Source organism: Chionomys nivalis, chromosome 22 (genome assembly GCF_950005125.1).
Source record: "Chionomys nivalis chromosome 22, mChiNiv1.1, whole genome shotgun sequence".
Lineage (NCBI taxonomy): Eukaryota > Metazoa > Chordata > Mammalia > Rodentia > Cricetidae > Chionomys > Chionomys nivalis.
Genome location: NC_080107.1, coordinates 49,504,939 through 49,530,542, shown reverse-complemented (window position 1 = coordinate 49,530,542; position 25,604 = coordinate 49,504,939). Strand labels below are relative to the sequence as shown.

Sequence of the window (25,604 nt, the reverse complement as noted above, 5' to 3'; positions counted from 1 at the left end):
ATAGCAGTCTGTTATAGATAAATCCTGAATTATTTTTGAGAATTACTGTTTTTTTTCATAATATTTTTATTGATTACTTGAAAATTTCAGATCATGAGCCCTGAGCACACTCACTTCCCAGTCCTCCCAGGTCTCAAGTGACCCCCTCCCGACAAAAAAAAAAAAAAAAAGGAGGTAAAAACACTAGTCCAATTTGTGCTGCCCATACACTTACTGGAGCATGGTCAAACTCCTGGTGGCCAGCCCCTTAAAGAAAACGAAGTCCTTCTCCACCCCCGCACCATATCGACTGTGGAGAGCCACATTTCAGCATGCGAAGCACAATTTTTAAGCATTCTCTTTGGTGGCTTTCTGTCTAGCCTGCTCCCTTTTTTGAGAGTGAGGTGGGGAGGGGGAACTGTTTCTTAATATTGATATTTGTGTTCTATATCTTTTATATATACATTTAATAGCACAAGTCTATTTTCTACACAAGAGTTGGTTAATGAGGAGGTAGAGATTAAGAGATTAACAGCTACATGGGTATATCAATTTATCTTTTTAAAACTTTTAAAAATTTATCTTTGTAAGATTGCCCTCATTTAGTAAAAATGAAGAGCATGTCCTCCTATCCCCCATATCCTGAATTTTAGTAACTGAAAATACTTTCATGTAAAATTGTGTGTAAACATGAAATCAGAAACAGTGATTCAAGTTTCAGGCTCTGTTTTGATTCTGTGTGGTGCTGGGGACAGAAGCCAGGACTATGTACATGCTAGGCAAGCACTCTGCCACTAAGCTATGTCTCTAACTCCTTAGTTTAGATTTTAAGACAGGTTTACATTAACTAATGGCAAACACAAATAGCTCTGTCTTAATTTACCACAAATTACTAATGATGGACTGCCCATAATTGATTTGAACATGCTCTTCTCACATATGCCATTGACCCAGTTCCTTCTAAGGCCCAAAGGAAGCTTTAAAAATTCACTTCCCCCCTAAACTGTAGACCTGCTAATCAGCCTTCTAGAAAGGATAGCTAAAACAACATAGCCAGACAACCTACACTCCCTCCACACACACATACACATGCCCACACACATACACGCACGCACACACGCACACACTCCTTTAACTAAGTTCTTAGCTTCTCTTGCCATGGTATAATTTAACTAACCCACCTGAAATTCTCTGGGATCCTTTTCGTCGTTTCACTGCCTTTAGCAGGATCTCCTTCATGGTGACCTTTGTGTTGTCCACTTGGATCAAGGAGAAGCCATGAGCAGCATTTCTGCAGGAAAAGACAAGCGCGAGAGAGCCATCACTACAGCTTTAACATACCTGGGACAGCGGCAAAGCAACACCTTTAATCCTAGGACTTGGGAGGTACAGGCAGGCGGATCTCTGAGTTCGAGGCCTGTCTGGTCTACAGAAACAGTACAGGCAGGATACACAGAGAAACCTTGTCTTGGGAAAACCATACCAAACCCAACCCAACCCAATACAACCCTACTTCTCAGGTGTCCGTGAGCGTATTCTAATGTAAGCGGAACCCACTGAAACAAGGTCGGGGTAGTGCAGGCTTTTCTAATTTACTACAGACTGAACCCAACTGGTCTGTTGGGGTCAGAAGGAGGAGCACGATTCCCAGGATTGGCCTGGGAGCCAAATCCTGCAACAAGGAGTGACAACTGACAGAACCTGACTTATGTCAGCAGATGCTACTACAGGCAGATACTATCATTACAAGCCCCTCGGTATACCAGAAAAAAGAAAAGGCTCTTACTATCTAGTAGAACATCAGTCTGTCCATCCATCTTTTGTTGTTATTTTGGTTGTTTTCAGACAAAGAGTCTCACTAAATAGAACAGGTTGGCCTCAAACTAAGAGAACTCCACCTGCCACTGCCTTCTGAATGCTGGGATTAAAGGTGTGCCCCACCATGCCTGGCCTGATACAGCTTTTGATATACAATCTGCGTATACATCACTATAAATGGTTTATTTATTCAGTCCTATAAAAATCAAACTAAATATTAGTTTAAGCAAAAACAAGTGAAAGACAAAATTCTAACACTACTTGCAAGCTTCTAGTCAAATTAGGTTGAAGAAGGTTCATCTAGATTGAAAAATAAAAAAGAAGCAAATAAACAAACAACAAGGATGCTAAATGAACAAAACCCAAAAACCCATAGGCCATCACCTGCATGAGATGTAATTTTATAGAGACTGTTAGTTGCAGTGGCAAGCATCACAAGAACTACCCTTACACTAGGGCATTGGAACAAAACAGGCTAATTCCAAGCAGCTTGTGAAAAAAAAAATGGGACCCAAGTTTCCAACTACAGAAAATGAGAATTGCTACAAGGAGTTTGGTCACATTCCCATTTCCCCATAAGAATTTCAAAGGGAAACATGGCCAAAAACCATGGCAGAACTTAGTACTAACAAATCGGGAAGAAAAGCCAAGCCCTGGGAAAGCCTCCCAGTGGTAGATTAGGCTGGGAAAGGGCCTGAAGCCCAGGTTAGATCCATCAGGAGGCTGGTTCTCTACAGGAGCTATGGGCTGATCTGAAAACCAAGGACCCAATTTGTTTCCCTAACACAGAGACCTCTCCACCACGCTCGTCTCCATACAGCGTGCTCTTTAATCCTTGATGTTGCATTTGTCAACAAGCACAAAGCTGCTGCTGCTCTGGCCAGCGGAAGCATTCATTTTAACTTGGTGAGGTTCTTGCTGTTGAGCAGCAGGTCTGAGAACTGTCACGCTAATTCTACTGAACACTCTGTTACTGAATCATGCCTGCGCCCTAGCCATTCTTTACTTCAGAAGCTGGACCCCATCCCAGAACAATCTTTAAAAGTTTATTTTACTGATCAAAGCAAAATAAGAAATAGCTCTTTTTTTAAAAAAAAAACTCTATTTTGGGAGTGATGCCGTAAGTGATATTTTGGCAAGAGTACTGATATGTAAAGAGCCTTGTGCATTTAAAAACTTGCGGGTGTTTGCTCTGGCACTCAGCCAGTGTGTATTTGGAACAAATGCCAATCAAGCCCACTCAGATCTGCCTTCCCGGCTTTATCCTCAGAAGTCAGTATGTCCTCCGTTTGTGACAATATGTTGGGAGATGGATGAGTAGGGCCAAAAGGAAACACAAATTCTCGGGGATTTGCAAACTAGCACTGGCCCCGACCTCAGACTCTCACCCATCTGGGAGCCACCTCAAGGACAGTGGATTCTGCTCATAAACTGCTGCACTGGCTCCCATTCTGCGGCCAGCCGACAGCATCATTCCAAGGCACTACTCAACTTTTCGGGGAAGGGCAGAGTAAAAGCCTAACAGGCAGTTTCGTATTTGAACTAACTTTCATAAATTCAAAGTGTCCTTTTAAAAGGTTTGAAGCAGAGGAAAACCCCAAGTCTGTATTTTTCTGTCATTTTACTAAAACATACCTGGGTGCCAAGGTTAAAGCAAGCAGAGGAAATCCCTGGCACTTCCCATCTACAGACCTTACTGATAAATTGTGTAGCGGAAGAATAAAGGATTACCTTCTGTATTTTTTCATTACACTTTTCTTTTGTTACAGAATACATAAATCCATTGTGGCACAATGTAATATGTATCACCATGCTACACCTGCGGACGCTTCCGCGCGGCTGCCATGTCTGTGCAGTCAGGAATGATAAGTGAACCACCCGTGAATGTTAACGATAGTGATCATTCTGAGGTAACTCGGCTCTCCATCTTCCTTTACAGCCTCCAAGCTGAAGCCAGGGTAGCAAGGTTCATGGGAGGAAAATGAAAACAACAGTGAAGGGAAGGGGCAAAGCAGCACTTGGAATGTGCATCCACGAGTGTGTGCTATCTTACTCTGGGGTTCCATTTTTGTAAAAGCGTGCACATTAAAGGAGACGGTGGCTCTGCCCTGCGGACATACACAGCCCCATCCAGTCAGTTTCCCCGTTAGGTCTACATTCCATCTCTTTACCTCCAGACAAATGTAAAGCTTGGCTCTTATTTAGTGTGGAGACCTGCAAGGGGGGGGGGGGATTTCTGAAGGACACATGTACATGGCATTCTGAAGGTAGAGTGCAGGAGCAAGTGTTTTAGCACCCAGCTAGGTGTGGCTTTTAAGTTGGGCTCCCATCTAATAAACAGAAATGGTGATCCGCTACCACACTTCTCACCTTGACTTCCAAACAGTCTGGATTTTATGCCTTATTTCTTTACATTCTGCATTTTTTATGGGCTTTCTAAAATGTCTACCGCAATATATCTTTGAAAGATGCTCTTATTCCACAGAGGGCATCAGGTTTGAGACTGAGGAGACAATGGGCTCATGGGCAAACCATGTTGCTAGTCCTGCCTACCTTCCCCTGGCTGGGACTTGTGTGGGGTATCTAGCCAGGATGGACAGGTAGGTCACTCACAGACCCATCATCCGGGCTTAGGACAGTGCATCCTGGACACACTGAGCAGAGACGCCTGCCCTCCCACACCTCTGTGGGCTGCAGTGTGTAGGTACTAGATGAAACTCGACGTCAGAGAGCTGACTAAATGCTGCCAGAAGTGTTTCAGTCAATTTAAAGCTGGGTCCTGTCAAGTCTGCTAACCACTGAAGAACACATGAACATTTAAAAAGAGATTACTCACTCAAGGAGCTCAATTCTGTGCCGGTGAAAAGTCACACAACCACCAAAGAGGCCTTTGGGAGAAGGGAGGGAGCTTAAGACATAGTCTGGCAATGTAGCTCAGACTGCACTGAACTTGAGACATTCCTACTTCAACCTCTGAAGTGCTGGGATTATAAACTTATGTGACTGCTTCAGACTTACCACAGAATTTTGACACTAGCATTAGTCCCAGACAATGAGTGCTTTCCTAAGCGGTAAACCAAAGATGATGGAGAAACACAGGAAACAGGACAGGTTCTTATCCAAAAGCAAACAAAAACAAAAAAGTACAGGGATAGGGCAGGAGATCAATCGAGAAGGCAGTTCATTGGGAAGGAACACACACAGGCTGCAAGTGAAATGCCCTGTGAGTGAAAGGCTGTGATATACAAACACTTCAGTGTCGTTCTCCCCACCCCTTTTAGAATTGTTACAAGGGTAAAATACACAATGGGGGCTGGGTACCTGGCACTGGGGGTGGCAAACAGGGAGAGGTGCTTCCTAGTACTGGCTGTGTCTGTCTTGACCCAAATCATCACTCCAAAGGAAGAGGTCTGCTCTGGCTTCCACAAAGAGTTTTTATTAGGAGGATGGATGGATGGAATGCATCTCAACAGCCTCAGCAGCACGGGGGCATTAAACTGTGTGATTAACTGCTTGGTGGCAGCATTTAGGGACACTGTCAGAAAGTAGCCTTCAATCTAGGCATCAAAACCTCCCTGAAGGACAGATTCTGGGCTCAATGTTCAAAGTTTTCCTTTTGAGAGAGTAAAATTCATAAGCAGTGTAACTCCGTGATTTTGGGGGGACAGCAGATAATAGAAAATCACTGTCACACTGAAGGGAAATTCAGTGAGAATTAAAAAAGTTTTTAAATTTGTATTATGTATATTGCTCACCATTTAAAAATCCCAAATAACAACAGCAACTACTGTTTATTGAACATTTACTATGTGACAAGTATTATTTTAATTTGTTAAAAATGTTTATAAATGCATTCAATCCTAAAAGAGAACAGATATCATTTCATAGAAATGAGGCTGGTGGCATCAGGAAAAGTCTCCTGAGGCAAAACTCACACTCATCCTATTTCAGACTGAGAAGTCAACAAAATGGTTCCTAACATATGTACATAGTCTGTGAGAGGGAAGACCAAAACAGTTAACAGATGGCTTCTCTCTATATAGTCATGGGACACAGTATACCTGATGAGCCACACCCAGGAGAGTCAGAGGAGCTCCCTCAGGAGAGCTATCTCAGCATCATACCACGCTAGGGAGAGGGAAAAATGACACTAAGGCGGCAGAGCATACCCAGCTGGAGAATACAATCGCTAGTTTGAAGTCAAGCTTGGCCTTTGCTGGAGTAAACCATAGTTACTCTGGCTCCATTTCCTCACAGGCAAAATGGGATGATAATAATTATTTGAATTGAAAGTGTTTATAATAACATCTGTCAAATAATACTTAATAAGCAATAACTAACATGTTAGCCACTGGCTGGTCTTTATTAAAAGAGATATATAACATTTGGGCATGGGAGCATACACCTGTCACTCAGCACTTGGAGGCTAAAGATCTTCAAGTTTCAGGCCAACCTGGGCTGCACAGTGAGATCTTGTCTCAAAAAATAGCCAAACGAGTGATGTATAACAAAAACAGTATTTCTGCACATTTACTTGTTCCCATAATTCCTTCCCCCAAGAAAGGCAGGTGCTTTTATTGGTCCCACTTTATAACAGGAAACCAACATGTTAAGACACCCACCTGGAGGTAAACATTAAGTTAATAAGTTATATAGTTAGCAACAAGTCCCGCAGGAGCCACAATTTAACTCAAGACTGACTTGCAGAATCCAGAGTCTGTTTGTTTTCTTTTTTGTTTGTTTGTTTGTTTTTAACTCTTTTATTGCTTAGAGTGGAGGCTGAGGGACTCAGGGCAAGAGACTTCCAGAAACCAATACATCTCCCAGATAGGAACCAATGACCAACCTGTGGGAAAGGTTTGCAACTATGCTGGCTCTCAGACCCTTCTAAAGAGACCTTGGAAAATGTCATGGTTTCAAGGACCATGGTCTCAGTTTCCAAAGGTGGGATAACGGTGCCAAAAGTAGACCTCTGTTCTTTGGTCCTGACCAGTTCACAACAGCAATGGAGATGCAGTCCCTCTGGTTGTCATCTGCTCTGGCCCCCTTCCATGTGTTCATTCTCCAGTACTCCAAGGTAGAAAATGAAAATATATGAGCAAGAGAAAGCCTTGCAATAACTGCAGCATGCCTGCTTTAAAGTCAGTCCCTGGGGCATCACTTTAACCACAAAGGGAGTTGATGCTGGTATGAATGCCACAGTTTGCTTCCCCTTGCGCTGACCACTTTTTTTTTTGAAAGATCAAAGCACATTGTGTAAGCATGTGATGTTTGACATTGGACAAAGTACTTTTTTTCCAAAACAGACATTTTCCAAAAACATAACTTGCCAGACTAATGGGCAGTGAGAAGCCAAAATGACTGCCCTCCACCTTCTCCTTGTGTATCTTTGCCAGAGTCCTTGGGACTTGCCAAATCTGGTCATGCCTGCTTAGCCTGCTCGACTGATTGTGCCAGAAAAGAAAATAAGACACAGATGTATTTGAGCTCTTTGAGATGCCAGTAAGAGAGACAGCTAATGGCTTCATTTCGACCCTCCCCTTCCAGCTGGGCACAGGTGGGGATAATGAGGTCCCTCTCCCTAATCAAACTCAATTATTTACTACTCTATATAACCGCAAAGACATTCACATTCCGTTCAGAATATAAAACACACTGTGGGCTCCTTCTAACCACTGCCACTGGGTATTTATAACAAACTCAAGTGGCTAACAGTTTGCCTTGGCAGGAGTTTAAGTGTGTAAAGTTTTGCAAACTGTTTCTGTTCAAATATGTCCTGCTGAAATGGGGTCCCAGGCGGGGTTCTATAACTGTCAGGTCAGTGAACTGCGTAACATGTGAGAATGTATTCACCATGCAGTGCAGACAGGATCTGGAAATCAAACGCTTCGTTCCACTGCAACCTTCTGAAGCATCACGGTTGTTTCAGCAGCAAGACTGACACTGTATTAATAAACATTACGAGTCACTAGCCTGACATGTACACAGCAGCAGCTGACAGACTCCAACGTAAGCTGAGGGAGAGCAGAGGAAATCAAAATGAGATACAGGAACTGAACATAGCCAAGGGGGCTGCAGCATGAAACAAGCTGCATTAACTCAGAAATGTGAGTCCCAAACTTTCAGAAGACACAGTAACTACAGCAACAATCTGGTATAACTGTTGAATATTGAAGTAAATGATAGCTGTCTAAAATGTGTGCTATTATTGTAAGAATAAAGCATACCCTAGCACATTTTCTGCCGACATTCTAGCCAGCAAAGCATCCATACTTGGTTTGTCTGACCTTTGAATTCTTAGAAGGATGTAATTAATTCTTTCCATCTTTATTACTTGTTCCAGTATTTCTGTCATTTAAAACAGACACAAAGAACAATCTTTTCTTTTCTCTAGACAATAGCCTTTGTCAAAAAGGAAATCAAGTCACATTTACAAATACAAAATTAAGCAGGCTGCATGTTCCATTTTCATATATGAGGACAATGAACATGTTTGCTAACACAACAGTGTGGAAGGAAACAACATGCAGTCGGTCTGGGTAATTCACACCTAGATTGTCAGGCTGGATGACAGAGAACACGACTCTTGTTTTCATTTTGTATTCCATTTCAGCTCTGCCCCTTCCCAAACTATGTGATCTTGCTCTGACCCTCAGCTTAAAGGTTTTACAAAGGAGCTGCTTATAGGGATAAAGGCAGAAATTAAATATATGAAAAATGTTTGCCTTTTCTTCTCTTTTTCTTGCCCGTTCCACTTTACAGATCACAAGGCAATGCCACTGAAGAGCAGGGGAGTCTTCTAATTAATGATGCCCTTCCTGATAAAGGACCAGTCATTTGGTGTATATTTTGGAGATACCATCAAAATGGTAATTTTAAAACTACAGGCTTTTAAAAGTACTCACGTAAGAAAGAGCAGTGAACCTGGGTATGCCTCTTTAAAAGCTGCTCACCATTCCCTCTGGGCAAAGCCAAGTGAAACCTAGGCAGCTTTGGGGAGCCCTCTGGCCATGGTGGCTGTTCAAGGCAGTCCAGCTTCCCACCTCTTACCTGGTGGTTCTTCATCCACACAGAAGAAATGTACCTAGACTCTATTAACGTGCAATCTTTTGCTCATTATTGTACTAAACATTGTAAGGAAAACACAAAGGAAGGTAATGTAAGTGCACCGACTGACATGGATCTGACCTGGTTCTGTCTGTTTTATTAGTCTGGATGTTTGCTCCCTTAGAACCCTCCTTCCTCACTCTGTAGCAAGGTCTGCTTTGTCATTGCCATTTGTGAACTCAATTCCATTTCACGAGTTCTGGGTGAATGAGCACTGTGCTGGAGGAGGGTAGGAGCAGACAGATGAGGCAGCTCCTTTCTTGTACCGCCGTATTTCTAGAGGATAGCTTGGTCCCAGTTTGGTCACTGCTAGCAAGGGACACTTCTCCAGATGCTGGGGTCCATCTGAGATCCAGTTTTTATCTGTCTTTGGACATCAGTCAAAATTGTCCTCGGGCTGCAGTCACCAGACTGCTTGCCCAGCAGGCACAGGGTCTGGGTTTGATACCTAGCACTGTACAAACCAGGCATGTTATGGATCAGGAGCTCAAAGTCACCTCTGGCTGCTCACCAAGTTCCAGGCCAGGCTTACATGTAAGAGAACCTGTCTCAAGAAACAAACAACCTCCCCTGTTATTCCCTCCCACATTCTCCCTGCTTCCTACAGTCCTGATGCGTCCACCCATCTTCACTGCTTAGACAACACACACCCAATCTGTCTAAAGTCAATCAGAATCAACGAATAGTTTAGAAATTGATCCACCCATGGACTTGGAAAGCAGGCTGTTTTTGTTAGAAGTTTCTAATTTTCAAGTTGGTAGAGCAATCAAGTCTCCCTCAAACAGAAGCTCTATGTCCTGGGGTTTTCTGAGGCCTATAGGATTTGGGGGACTAACCCCGACTCTCACCTACAAGATGTATTAGAAGACATTCAAATCCAAATTCATTTCCACACAACATTTTTCCAGTAGAGATTCATTTAAAATAAATAAAGTTTATTTTATTATTGTCAACTTCTGGCTCACTACAGCAGGGTTACTTTTTTCACTTCTGTCTGATGAGGGCAGAAAATAATAAAAATAGAATGTAAATAATTATAAAATTTAGTAATTCATAATCTTTGCAGGATAGAAAGAAAGAAAATTAAATTTAAACCTCTCTTCTCCCTGATATTAATCTGCATAGTATCACTTTCTGAGGTCCACAGCCCCCTTCTTCCAGGAGTCAACTATTAAGTTTATAGGCTGCGCTTCAGAATTTAAGTATTTTATTTTAGCTCAATGAAAATCATATACACATACAAAAATCATATCCATTTAGGGAGACTTATATATGATTGAACTAAAAGAAAAATTAATGTATAAATACACACATTATATAAATATATATACATATTTTATAGATATGCATATGCTTAGATTATACCAATTCTGGTTGCATGCTCCTCACTCCACCCAGCTGTCCCTCATCGGACAGAAATGAAAGGAAATCAGCTTGCTAAAAAGAAGCAGAGGCTGACAAACGAACGCCAGCCATGCCTACTACCTCTGCATCGCCTATGGCAACCTTCACATTATAATGGAGTGTTGCAACAGAAACTATATGACACACAGGCCCAAGACATTTACTACCTGGCCTTCACAGGAGGTCTGCTAACGTTGTGATAAGGGAGGAACGGGGGCAGCTGTGCCAGCAGCTAGAGCTATTTAACATCACTAATGGATTAGCAAAGGTCAGATTCATCATTGCAAGCAGAAGCAAAGTTTGCTAAGCAGAAAGACGGTGTGAGAACTCAGATCACATACAGTGCTTTACTGGGGCAGGATATCTCTATAAAATGTGTGCCCTTTGGTGCCAGAATCATGTGTGCCCAGGTACCAGGAGGGCCCATCTTTGTATAGCTCAATCAACAAAAGCAGGAAGCACACTTGTCCTGGCTTACTGGGGACAGGAGGAAGGTGACAAGGAGGAGAGGGCTCTGTTGTGGGTACAGGATTTCCAGTTTTGTATGCAGAAAAGTTCTAGCAGAACAAGAGGAATTAGTCATGCTAACAAAAAGTCTGAAGGGACAAATGCAAACAAGAATTCTCTAGTGGAGAAGGTTACATTTAGAGGATACATTATAAATTAATTAAAATAATATACTGGAAATTAAAAATAACATTCATTCTTTAAAAGAGAAATATAGCAATCACATTGTCATGAAAATGAACATCAAAAGACTCAAGTTGCCAAGTAAAACATTTAACTCTCACTAAACCTCGCATCAATTTATTTTTAGCAAAACACTGACATCAAGATTATTAAATTTATTGTTAAATTTATTAATGCTATTATTTACTTATATTTAATGTCATGTTTTAGGTTGTGTAAAATAGGGAATTTATAGTTAAAACATTATAGACTTTTATAGCCAAAGTTTTATATTTATATGCATTCAAGTGGCACTACATCAAAACTAATTTGGGGAGACAGTGAGGCTCCACAATGAGCCTAAGTTCATAAGAATTTATTACTCATGATTAAGAATATTCCTCTTGTCCAGATTTGATAGGAAAGAAATTAAGGCATAACAAAGTAATGTCAAAAATCAAATAACAAGTTGCTAGTGAGACTTGAACCTGGGTTAAAAGCCTGCGGTGTCTCACTGGGAGGCCAACAATAGGTTTCTGGAGTCTTTGTGGGGTATAGGGTTGAGAGCCTCTAAGGACAGAAGGCAACTTGGGGCTTCTAATACTCGAAGTACAAGCACAGACCTGAAGATTAACCTATATCTTCTCCACAGAGTCCTCTGCTGTGCTGAGGACACAGAAACTTTCTCTCACAAGGGGAAAAAGACCCAGAATACTCAAATAGTTTATGCTGTACAATCCTATTTTCCCAAATCTCAAACAAAGGAATCTGTTTTAAAGGGACAAGAGAAAGTCCTTCAAGGCAAGGCCTCATTAGAACTGTGAATTTGCTGGCTCCAAACAGCAGGGGGTGCCAAAGGGATCACTATTAATCCCAGGAGATGGCCAGGAGAGGGACAGCAGAGCCTAGTTTAGAATCACTTAGGTTAGACTGAAACCTGAGTGTGTGGGGTCACCCTTGGCTGCTGGACTCGAATGGACAAATCCTCACCTCCATCTGCAGTACTTAGCGTTCCTTGGATGGAAAGTGGAGGCAACAAATCACAGCAGGGTGAGCTCTGCTGGAGCTAATCATGATCATCTGAGCTAACAGTACTGTTTGCTTCAACTGCTGCAGTGTCCTCAAACAGCACGTAGATTCAACTCTGCTCTGAATCAACAGGCTGTAAGGCGGATGGTTGAGTGATCTATTAGTAAAGCTACACGTATCACTATACATCTGCTTAACGATGTGTTGACTTTAAATGCAGGAGATAGATTCCTAGGACTGTTATTTTATGTATGTACAGACACTTTCACAGGCTGCACCAGACTCACAAAGGCACAGGAAAGGCTAAGCACAGTCTAAAAGAAGATAAAGAGGAAAAATCAAATTGAATTTGGACCAGACAGAGAGAAAAGGTTTTTAAATCACAACAGAAAAATGACCACAATACACATTTTCATTTTCTTGACTAGAAAGGGGCAAACCCAAATGCTGCTTCCTAGGCTCCTTGTCACCACTGCTCCCAGAGGCCATCTATAGACATGTTGTTCCCACCTCTACCTACGCCTGTTACTGGCTGTACATGCTGTAGGTGCAGAAGCATGAAACAGCAATGCACATACATGTTCCCAAATCATTCTGCAAGTAGTCATGTGAGCAGATGTTCTAGGCACCACAAATAATTCACCTGATGCACAAAACCTGATGCAAAATGCTAGCAGGTCAGGGTGAAACACTGAGGAAAATAACAAGTAGTACTCACATTCGAACAAAGAGTGACTCTTTGGATGTCAGACCAGGAGATGAATACTTTTCAACCAGGGCCAAAGTACTGAAGCCAAACTTATGAATGGGCTCATTGGAATCCAACGGTGGGAAATCTGTGTCTACCTCCCCATCATCCTCAGCAATATGCAGGCAGTAGGCACTGACATTGTCACTGAAAGAAAAACCACACAGGCAAATGAGTACTGTAGGAAGAGACATGCAGCCCAGACAGCATGGAGCCCAGCCACCACATTGACTCTGTTGCTCTCTACCCCCAGCCTGGGATACACCAAGAACCCCTACCTCTCCATTCACTGATAAGGAGAAAACACTTGGCAATACAACAAGTGTTGTCATACTGTGTCATTTCCCCAATAGAAACTGGACATCTGTGAGAGATAAGACCTAGAACTCAATTCTTGAGATGAAAAGTGAGATTTAATGTTAGTCTTATACAGTAGGGCGGTGGTGGTGCACAGCTTTAATCCCAGCACTTAGGAAGCAGAGGCAGGTAGATCTCTGTGAGTTTGAGGTCTACAGAGTGAGTTAAAGGACAGCCAAGGCTATACAGAGAAAGTCTATCTCAAAAAAGTAAAGCTAAACCAAACCAAACTAAAAACAAAAATGGAAGCTTGTAATATAGGAGGGGAGGGAAGTGGTACAGTCCCATGAGAACACAGTCACAAAGAAAAAAACTACTGGGGGGGGGGGTATGTGGGCTTTGATGCACAGTAAGCCTGTTGACCAAGACCAGCCACTCAGTTTTCCTTTCCAAACACTACAGAACCTTAGCTAAATAAAAGTACAAGGCCTGATTATCCTGATGCTCACACCTGGCCCTTCTAACAACTTCTGGACAGTTCCATTTCATGTCCAGTCAGGACTTCCAGATTCTAGTCTTGCCCTTTTAGAATCAACAAATACCTTTCTCCTTGAGGGACAATAAAAAGGCAATTTGTTTATAATGACAGGACACCACACCAACACAATTTAAAAGCTGAAATTAGGGTTGGGGTGTAGGTAGTACTTGTCAAGCATGTATAAAGTCCTGGGTTCAATTCCAAGCACTGCATAAATCAGAGGTGGAGGTTTACTCCTGTAATGCCAGCACTCAGAAGGGAGAGGCAGGAGGAGCACAAGTTCAAGGTTATCGTTGGCCACATAACTAGCCTGGGCTACATGAGACCTTGACAATACATAACTTAAGTAAGTAAATAAACAAATGCTGAAACCAATGTAAATACTTTAGAACAGCGAGCTACAGAGTGGACTGGGAAACTGAAAACCTACTAGCATTTAGGCAGGTTGGCTTCAGAAGCATAATCTAATAGTTCAGAAGGCAGGAGAATTCTAAATTCTGCAGCTAAAATTTGGAATGTTAATTATGTGATTGATGCTTTAATTAATTAATTGCAAAGTGTATGCTAATTGTTTAATTGGTTGCTTGATCTATATAGATCATTTTTTGAATTAAATGAGTTGATTTACAAAGTTTATTGATTGGATGTGACAAGGAATTATTGCACTGACTACCTGATTTGCAATTTTCCCAGTTAATTCACAATCTTTAGCTGCACTCTGCTTATTGAGAGAGTCTACTTCAGGTGATCTATACTCAGTGTGTCTGTTAAGCTTGAGAAGTATTTATTATATAAAACAAGTAATAGGGACAGATGAAAATTAATGGAAACTATGAATCTGCTAAATGGATTGATAACAAGAAAGTAATCTGGCCTTGTTTGTCACTTTACATTTCATGGGTTTGCAATGTTAGGAAGAAAAATGAAATTCTTGTCTGAGTGTAGAATCTTCTAGTTCTTTACAGCAAGCTGTCAACTTAACCACAAAGTAAGTGTAAAACAGACACTCTTTAGAAGAGAAAAATGCCACAGGAGAGCACCAACTCAGAGCTTTGCAGTCAGAGAGAACTGAGTTCAAGTCTCAGCTCCTTGGTTCTTGGGCTATACGATTTCAAAAAAAGCTTCCCCTTGGCTTTCAATTTACACATCCATAATGAGGCCATAATGGCCTAATTCAGGATTAGATTCAGTGATATATGTAGTGAAGGCGTAAGTCACAAACAATCCCACACCAGTATGGAATTAGATTATTAGAGAGGTTATTTATTTTAAGGGGGAAAAACATACAGATCACCATCCCAGACAACAGCCCTCTGCGCAATCAGGAATGGAGCCTACTCGCCGGAAGCAGAGCAGAGGGAAGTGGCCGCTTTTTTAAAGGGAGAGAGACCACGCCCCAGTGGGCTGGTATCTCAGCGGCTATTGGCTGAAGTAGTGGAAGGAACTCCCGCAACACCTCCCCCTTTTGTTTAAGTACATATTAAATACATATTAAAAGGGGCTGAAGATGTGACTCAGCAACTAAGAGCAGCGTGTCTTAAAAATATCCCACAACAATGTAGAGTCTATCATACAAGAGAAGTAGAATATAAATATGAGATGACTATAGTAAGGTCAGATGGGGACCAGCTTGAAGAGTTCTGTCAGTCTTCCCAGTAGGGATACACAGCAGAGCAACAGGGGAGCCATGACCGCAGCAGCTCATTCCAGGCAGGCAGGTCTCTAAGTTTAATGGGGCTGCTGTGCCTTGATGATTGTATGAGAAGGGAAGATGCAGATGGGACAAGCCATGGACAATACTGATTATTTATTGCCACATAAATTAATCTGAGAAATGTCCATGATTCCCTAGTACCACAGAGGTTCAAGGGCAAATAGTAAGCCCAATGATCAGAGCAAAAAGCCCAATACTAATAGTAGAAGAATCTCACTAATTCCCAAATACAAACAGCCAAGTAACTCATTCAAAGGCATCTGCACTGTGTCTACTCTATGTAGTGCTCTGTCTTAAGAAGGACTCCGTCTGTATTATTATATAAGAGGAGTGAGGTCATTAGCAAGGTTTAGCAGCAAACAGGGCTCTAAGTCCTCAACTGAATATCCAAGGAGATGGTGATTAAACATTCCACTCTGTGCACAAACCTGCTGGCTCCTTTGTGCCTCCACAAAGCAATCATCCTCTAACAGGAGCTACTGCTGTGTTGTCACTTTCTAGGACAAGACAATGTCATTGGCTGTGTGCCGTGGGTACTGTGTATCACAGTGATGTGTGATGCTGTTCAGTATATATGTCACTTTCATTGGTTGATGAATAAAGCTGTTTGGCCAGTGGCTTAGCAGAGTAAAGTCAGGTGGGAAATCTGAACAGAGACATACATACATACATACATACATACATACATACATACATATATATATATATATATATATATATGTAGAGAGAGAGAGAGAGCAGGTAAAGTTAATGAGACACCATATAGCTGCCAAAGGAGTAACATGCAGGCACCAGTAAGCCACAGCCTAGTGGCAATACACAGATTAATAGAAATGGCTTAATTTAAGATGTAAGAGCTAGCCAGGAATATGCCTAAGCCATTGACCAAACAGTGTTGTTGTAATTAATATAGTTTCTGTATGATTATTTGGGTCTGAACAGCTGGGAAACAAAAAGTACAATTTCTATTTACAACACTGGGAAACTGGCCTTGAACCATTCAACTCAGTGATTGTTTCTATTTTATACATTTAATTGGGAAACAAAAGCACAGTTTCTGTTTACAAATGATGCCCAAATATTTGGCAAGAATTTTCACACAAAGTCTGAGAAAGTTAAAAAAAAAAGAAAGAAAGAAAGAAAGAAAGAAAGAAAGAAAGAAAGAAAGAAGGAAAGAAGAATCCTAGAGAGAAAAGAACTGAGTCAAGCACATTGGTAGCCCTTGTCTTTGGTGCAGCATTGTCTTTGGTGCGCTCTGTATACCGGAGGCAAGCAGAGGTATGGCTCCATTAAGAGAGGCTTTCTGATTCAACGTTAGTGACAAAAACCTTATAGTTCTTTGAAGAGGCTCTGCCACCAAACACTTAAATGGTGTTTATGAGTAGTTGGCTTCTTGGTGGTGGCATGGACCTTGAAACTCCACAGAGTTGTGGCAATAAACATGGCTCTTGCCAATACCTCCACCATGAAATTAGACTCTCAAAAAGCTAAGGAATATGACAGAGCTAGTTGCCAAAGCTGCAGCTTTAATCCTAGCCATGTTGCTTAACAAATTAAAAATTCATGTACTCAAAAGAGATAAGAGATATACAATAAAGACAGATTCAGGGAAAAAAAACTTTAAATGGTTTACAGTGTGTTTAACATATTGGGAGAGAAAAGAAAAAGGATAGAGAAAGTCCTTAACAAATGGAATAGAGTAGCTAGTTGAAGTGACTCACACCTTTAAACCCAGCACTTGGGAGGCAGAAGCAGCCAGATAGATCTCTGTGAGTTTGAGGCCAGCCTGGTTTACAGACTGAGTTCCAGGACAGCCAAAGATATCAAGAGAAACCCTGTCCCAAAAAAAAACAAACAAACAAAACCAAAAATGAAAAAGCAAAAATAAAAGAAAATAGAGTAAGAAAAAAAAAGCTACGTAAAGATAAAAATTAAACAAAGAGTCTGGATTACGTATGTTATTGTGTTTTCTTTGAACCTTGTGACTGTAAATGAGCTAACTGCAAAGAGACATTTCACTATATTGGCTGCTAAGCTAAACTAACATTTACATTTTAAAGGTATTGACTTCAAAATTTAAGTCTGAGGACATGTTACTCTGGAAAAGAACTTCTGCTTTTGTTTCCCCAGAGGATAAAAAGTTGTGGATTCCTTACCACCTAATAAGGCTTGATTAAATAAGACCCCCTGAAGCGAAGGCCCAGGTTTTCCAACATCTACAACAGCTTCAGGACTACTGGCTGAGATGGTCCACAGGATACCCCATGAAAGACCTGATTAACAGTGCCCCCAATCAGCAGGATGTAGTCTAGAAAACTACACAGAAAATCTCAAATATGGTTTTTAAATGTTTGTTTTCATTTAAAGGGGGTTGATTATAAATGGTTAATGGACACAGTCAACTGCTTTCTAAAGAAATAAAAAGGGATATACACACACACACACACACACACACACACACACACACTCTACAATGGTATGGATTTTGGTCTGCTGATAGAAAGAAATTTAAGGTCAATTTTGTTAATATATATATATATTGTTAATATATGTATTTTCTTGTTTAAGGTATTATGTTTATACAACTCATTAAAAAATGTAATATATTTTCACACAAGTGAATTTGAAAACTTGAAAACAAAAAGAAGAAAACTCACCTAAGAGAACTAGAGAGCAGGAAATAATCAAATTGAGAGCTGAAATCAACAAAATAGAAACAAAGAAAACAATACAAAGAATCAATGAGACAAAGAGTTGGTTCTTCAAGACAATCAACAAAATAGACAAATCTTTATCCAAACTAACCAAAAGGCAAAGAGATAATATCCAAATTAACAAAATCAAAAATGAAAAGGGGATATAACAAAAGACACAGAGGTAATACAGAGAATCATCAGGTCATATTTCAAAAGCCCATACTCCATAAAATTGGAAAACTTAAAGACAATGGACAACTTTCTGGATAAGTATCACTTACTAAAATTAAATCAAGATCAGGTAAGCAAATAAAATAGACCTGTAACTGCTGAAGTAATAGAAACAGATATCAAAAGTCTCCCAACCAAAAAAGGCCCAGGACCAGATGGTTTCAGCTCAGAATTCTACAAGACTTTCAAAGAATACCAATACACCTCAAATTATTCCACACAACAGAAACAGAATGAACAATGCCAAACTCTTTTTATGAGGCTACAATAACCATGATACCCAAACCACAAAAGGACATTACTAAGAAAGCAAATTACAGACCAATCTCACTCATAAACATTGATGCAAAAATACTAAATAAAATACTGGCAAATTGAATCCAAGAACACACCAGATCCATCATCTACCATGACCAAGTTGGCTTCATTCCAGAGATGCAGGGATGGTACAACATAAGAAAATCTGTCAGCATAATCCACCATATAAGCAAGCTGAAAAATAAAAACCATATGATCATCTCATTACATGCTGAAAAAGCTTTTGGCAAAATACAACATTCCTTCATGATAATGGTCTTGGAGAGAACAGGGATACAAGGATCATACCTAAACATAATAAAAGCAATATACAGCAAGCCAACAGCCAACATCAAACTAAATGGATAGAAACTCTCAGCAATTCCACTGAACTCAGGAACAAGACTAGGTTGTCCACTCTCTCCACATCTATTCAATATAGTTCTTGAGGTCCTAGTTAGAGCATTAAGACACCAAAAGGAGATCAAGGGGATACAAATCAGAAAAGAAGAAGTCAAACTCTCACTACTTGTTGATGATATGATAGTTTACATAAGTGATCCCAAAAATTCTACCAAGGAATTTCAATGACTCATAAACACTTTCAGTAATGTAGCAGGATACAAGATTAACTAAAAAAAAAAAAAAAAAAAAAAAAAAATCAGTAGCCCTCCTGTACACAAATGATAAAAGGGCTGGGGAAGAAATCAGAGATTCAACACCCTTTTTGAAGAAAGAAATTGAAAAAGACACCAGAAAGTGGAAAGATCTCCCATGCTCTTGGGTAGGCAGAATTAACATAGTAAAAATGGCAATCTTACCAAAAGCAATCTACAGATTCAATTCAATGCCCATCAAAATCCCAGACCTCGAAAGAACGGTACTCAACTTCATTTGGAAAAGCAAAAAACCCAGGATAGCCACAACAATCCTGTACAATAAAAGAACTTCTGGAGGCATCACAATCCCTGACTTCAAACTCTACTACAGACCTACAGTACTGAAAACAGCCTGGTACTGGCATAAGAACAGACAGGAGGACAAATGAAAACGAATAGAAAACCTGGATATCAATCCACACATTTTCAAACACCTGATTTTTGACAAAGAAGCAAAAAATATCAAATGGAAAAAAGAAAGCATATTTAACAACTGGTGCTGGCATAACCAGATATCAACATGTAGAAGAATGAAAATAGACCCATCTCTATCACCATGCACAAAACTCAAGTTCAAATGGATCAAAGACCTCAACATAAAGCCAGCCACACTGAACCTTATAGAAGAGAAAATGGGAAGTACACTTGAACACACTGGCACAGGAGACTGCTTCCTAAACAGAACCCCAGCAGCACAGACACTGAGAGAAACAATTAATAAATGGGACTTCCTGAAACTGAAAAGCTTCCGTAAAGCAAAGGACATGGTCAACAAGACAAAATGACAGCATACAGAATGGAAAAAGATCTTCACTAACCCCACATCAGACAGAGGTCTGATCTCCAAAATATACAAAGAACTCAAGAAATTGGACACCAAAAGAACACATAATGAAATGAAAAAATGGAGTAAAGACCTAAATAGAGAACTCTCAAATGAATCTAAAATGGCTGAAAGACACTTAAGGAAATGTTCAACATCCTTAGTCATCAGAGAAATGTAAATCAAAACAACTCTGAGATTCCATCTTACACCTATAAGAATGGCCAAGATCAAAAACACTGATGACAACTTATGCTGGAGAGGTTGTGCAGATAAAGGGAATACTTCTGCATTGCTGGTGGGAATGCAAGCTGGTTCAGCCCCTTTGAATGTCAGTGTGGTGATTTCTCAGAAAATTAGAAAACAATCTTCCTCAAGACCCAGTAATACCACTTTTGGGTATATATCCAAAGGATGCTCAATCATGCCACAAGGACATGTGCTCAACTATGTTCATAGCAGCATTGTTTGTCATAGCCAGAACCTGGAAACAACCTAAATGCCCCTCGACCGAAGAATGGATAAGGAAAATGTGGTACATTTTTGCACAATGGAGTACTACACAGCAGAAAAGAATAACAACATCTTGAATTTTGTGGAAAACGGATAGACCTAGAAAACATTATTTTGAGTGAGGTAATCCAAGCACAGAAAGACAATTATCACATGTACTCATTTTATTTTATTTTATTTTTTTTTTTTTTTTGGTTTTTTGAGACAGGGTTTCTCTGTAGCTTTGGAGCCTTTCCTGGAACTAGCTCTGTAGACCAGGCTGGTCTCGAACTCACAGAGATCCGCCTGCCTCTGCCTCCCAAGTGCTGGGATTAAAGGCGTGTGCCACCACCGCCCGGCTACATGTACTCACTCATAGGTGATGTTAAAACATAAAGCAAAGAAAGTCAGCCTACAAACCACAATCCCAGAGAACTTAGACAACAATGAGAACACTCAAAGAGACTTACATAGAGCTAATCTACATGGGAAGTAAAACGTAGAAAAAGACAAGATCTCCTGAGTAAATTGAGAGCATGGGGACTTTGGGGAAGGGTTGAAGGGGGGAGGGGAGAGGCAGGGAGGGGAGCAGAGAAAAATGTAGAGCTCAATAAAAATCAATAAAAATGTAATACATAATTAAGAAATATAGATTATTAGTCATCTATTAATCAAACCTTTAGTCATGTTAGGTTTTCTAAATATATAGAGATATATTTCAGTTAAGACAGATAATTTTCACCACTTCAAAGACCTACAGAATTTGGTATTTAAAATGTCTTAAGAACTTAAAGACTTTTCTCGACAGTGAGACAAGTCTGCTTCTGGCAGTACCAATCTATTTCAAGAGGATGATGGGCATCAAAGAGGCTCCTTATGAAGTTTCCTAGCCATTTGGGCAAGAAACTGCTTTTGCCTGGACTGCTTGACAGTATGCCATATAAACTGGACTTGCAGGACCCACAGAAAAATGACTGCTGAACTTGCCAAAAAGAAGGTGAGACAGTCCTTTACGGTTCCTCCTTCATGAAAAAGTCTGCCAGACATTCTGCAGGACATAGAAGAAAGTGACTAACAAACTGTCAATATAGGTGAAACAGTCTGTCAAATTTCCTGCTTTATGGAAAAGACTGCTGATGGAGGAGGGTCATTTGTCTATGTGTTACATTCATTGGTTAATAAAGAAACTGCCTTGGCTTTTGATAGGACAGCAGCGTAGATAGACAGAGTAGACATAACAGAATGATGGGAGAAAGAAGGCAGTGAGGCAGACGCCATGAAGCCAGCTGCCAGGTCAGACGTGCTGAATCTTTCTCGGTAAGCCACCATCTCGTGGTGCTACACAAATTACTAGATATGGGTTAAACCCATATGTAGTTAAACCCATAAATATGTAAGAGTTAGCCAAGAAGAGACTAGATATAATGGGCCAAGCAGTGTTTAAAAGAATACAGTTTCTGTGTAATTATTTCAGGTGTAAAGCTAGCCTTGCGGGAGCCGGGCAGGACAAAAAGCAGGTCTGCTCGCCTCATCACTACAGTCTGCCAGATACTATGGGCCTGTAGGCTGAAGATTAATGCCCCAATGTTACAGAAGAACTTTGGGTGACTGTCCAGGCAGCAAGATGTCTCTGTTAACTCTAGAGTTTTGGAAGTTGCTTACAATGCACTTTCCTGAGGTTTTTGGAGTTGGAGGCTAGATAGATAGGATTGTTCCCCTTACCCCACATTGTCTCCAGAATAAGTTACCATCAGTGTTTTTGATCTTGGCCATTTTGACAGATGTATGATAGAATCTCAGAGTTGTTTTGATTTGCATTTCTCTGATGGCTAAGGATGTTGAACATTTCCTTAGGTGTCTTTCAGTCAATTGAGATTTATCTGTTGACAGTTTAGGTCTGTACCCCCATTTTCTTTATTGGATTATTTATTCTTTTGATGTCAAGTTTCTTGAGTTCTTTGCATTTATTGGAGATCAGTCCTCTGTCCAATGTGAGGTTGGTGAAGATCTTTTCCTATTCTGTCGACTGCCGTTTTGTCTTGTTGACCATGTCCTTTGCTTTAGAGAAGCTTCTGTTTCAAGAGGTACGATTTATTAATTGCTGCTCTGAGTTAGGGAAAACTCTGAGACAGGCTAGCTTCCTCACCCTTGAACTCCCAGTCTTCCACTATCCTGGGGTAATTTATTTCTCAGCACGGCCATGGATTTGAAGTGCCCACTGTACTATGAAACTCTAGAATTACATAGGAAATAATCCTATTTGCTGCACAAAGGTCTTATAAAGATTAAATGACTGTATGTATTACAAAGTATCTAGCATGAAAAAGGATTCTCATTTCACCAAGATTTCTTCAATAAGGCTTCATCTTCTGATTACAATGAAGCACAGAGAGCCTGGGACAGAAAAACCCTGAGGTCCTGTCTGACTGGTACCCAAGAACACACTAATCAAGACTAGCAAGTAGGAAAAGGGAAACGAGAGGCTCAGTTGTAATGACCTGGGAGGAAGGATAACCACACTCTGAGAAGATGGGAGTTTGAACAGTGAACAGGAATAAAATGGATCCTGTAGTCAGAGAGAGCCATGGGCAGAAGGGATAGAGACATGGAACCAAACTTTCAGTGAATATAGCAACTTGGTTTCACTTATTTATGTATTAACAACTGATGTAAACTTTTTTTCACTTGGAAAATGTATTTCAATGAGATAACCAATATTCAATTTCTGGTGTGGCTTTTATGAAGTGATAGAAGCCTGTAGCCTACATATTGATAACATTTAATTCATACATTAAAAACTTTAGGAGCATTGCAGGACACATCACAGACTTTTTTCCAGATTTTATCTGGTATGTTCAATTTACATACTCATAAAAATTTACCCATCTTTTGGAAATATAGGAGAAAGAATCCTTTGAAGTGTGATGACCACAGGCAAAAAAAAGCTTATGGTTCTGTTTTGCTTTTAATGAAAAAGAAAAGAACACATTAGTCTGACACGTCCAGAACTCTCAATACCAGAGCCCTGGTGTTTACTGTGATGACGATCAATATTAAAGAATCTGATGGGCATTCGTAAGGGAAAAGGTGGGAGGATACTGAGAAGCTTGTCACTCAGAGGTTGATCTCTGAAGTCAGAGGGAAAAAATTAAGACTGTCCATGTTTCAATTTCCCCAGAACCTACATAAAACAAATGGTAAAAACTGATAAGTACCTAAAATTCAAAGCATAGCAACCTCCCTCAGGAATGGCTCTAAGTTCTCCAGGACAGCAGTTTTAGAGAGAAAATACCTGCTGGCTGCTAACTGGTATCTAGGCCTTTGTAGCTACTATCTGCCCTCTTTGGGGAGCTCCTGTCACCATCTTCAAACCCAAGCACCTTCTTGTTTTCATACCTTATTCCATTTTCATCATGGTCCTGTACAGAGCTCTGCTGTCCTGAACAAGTGTACAATAATTGTATTAACATTTTACATGCTAATCCTGTCATTTCCGGAGAGTCCTCTGTATTAATCTGAATTACACAGTCTTCCAAACAGATCTGCAGATTGTCAGGATGCTGACTTTCACAAACTGCACAACCTTTTATAAACACTTCCTGTAGAACTCTTTCAATCCTACAATCAAAAAGACATTTCAGAATATAAATTATGGCACTGTCACCTTTCCCTACCTTTAGAATAAAGACAAATGAATCTGCCTTCTACAACACCTTCCACTGTGCTCTGCTGCTTTCCAAGCTGCTCGTTCACACCCTCTGTTACTGAACACACACCTAGGGCTTAGTCACAGCCTCACCAGATGGCACATCTGTTTGACCATGGTGTGGACTAACAGCCCGGAGGTGCCATGCTTTTAGATGGTCAGATCACTAAGATTTAGCTCAAGCCTCATTTTCACTGGCAATGCTTCTCTGACTTCCTCCTACTCCAGAGCAACACGGGGCTCCAGAAAGAAGTCAAAGGCTTATTCTCATGTCCCTAGAACTCTCTGGATCTCTGTTCTCATCAGTGATACCGAAGTGAGCATGTATAATTTGTTAAACCATAAGCCTGAACCTTGAGACCACAGACCATGATTACTTGTACCCCAGTGTCCAACATAGGGTCTGGGTGGCATCAGCAGTATGCAATGTTTGAGCGAAGGCAGACAAGCAGAGGTATGGTAAAGTCTCTGCTATGAGTATGGCTACGGCATCTATTCATGATGCTGTTTATAAGAAGAGCCTCATAGCCTAAAGTGGAGGCACACACCTTTAATCCCAGCACTGGGGTGACAGAGGTAGGCAGATGGATCTCTGTGTGAGGCAAGTCTGGACTACAGAGTAAATTGCAGGACAGGTTCCAAAGCTACAGTGAAACCCTGTCTTGAAAAACAAACAAGAAGAAGGAAGAACAGGATGAGCAGAAGTAGCAGCAGCTTTATTTGTTTGTACAGAACAGTTAAGAGCAAGGGAAACAGCAGTTCCAGTTCAAATCTTGACTTAGGATCTGCATCCTTCTCCATCTATGCCATTTAATAAAACATATGGGAACTTGGGAAATTATTTAACTCCCAATCCTCAGTTTCTCTCTAATGAAAACATTATTTATGACTTCCAAAGCTCCCACAAGAAATAAGACAACAAACTAAGAGTGCTTTAGCACACACTGGGACACACTGTCTTGTTTATCAGTCATCACATTGTGGTGGGCAACCCTGGCAGCTTGCAAACTATAAGCTTTTTCTTCCATTCAGCAGTTACAATGTCTGCAATAGCTCTCTATCTATCATTTAAATTAGGACATGGGAGCTAGAAAGTTGGCTCAGCGGTTAAGAGCACTGGCTGCTATTCCAAGGGACTTGGGTCCTAGCTCCAGCACCTACATGGCAGCTCGTAACTGTCTGAAACTCTAGTCCCAGGAGATTCTATGCTCCTTTCTGACCTCAGTGGGCTCAAAGCATGTAAGTGATAAACTGACATAATGCAGATAAGATACCCATACACATAAAATTAAAATTAAAACAATAAAATGGGAAAAAAAGTGGGGTGGCTCTAATTAGGGAGAGGAAAAAATATAAATACAAAAGGAAGAGAGAGGGTAAAATAACAGTCAAGATGT

At 40.6% G+C, this 25,604-nt stretch overlaps 1 protein-coding gene across 8 annotated transcripts in view; it reads right to left on the bottom strand.

Annotated features, from left to right (window-relative positions):
* The window catches only part of Mapkap1 (MAPK associated protein 1), a 234,542-nt gene that overhangs the window by 89,892 nt on the left and 119,046 nt on the right, over positions 1–25,604 (bottom strand). For all 8 annotated transcript variants that reach the window (XM_057755381.1, XM_057755379.1, XM_057755385.1 and 5 more), the window contains 2 exons: positions 12,725–12,901; positions 1,161–1,270 (listed from right to left, as the gene is read on the bottom strand). In XM_057755381.1, coding sequence (XP_057611364.1) covers positions 1,161–1,270; positions 12,725–12,901 — 287 coding nt within the window. The remainder of the gene's footprint in view (positions 1–1,160; positions 1,271–12,724; positions 12,902–25,604) is intronic.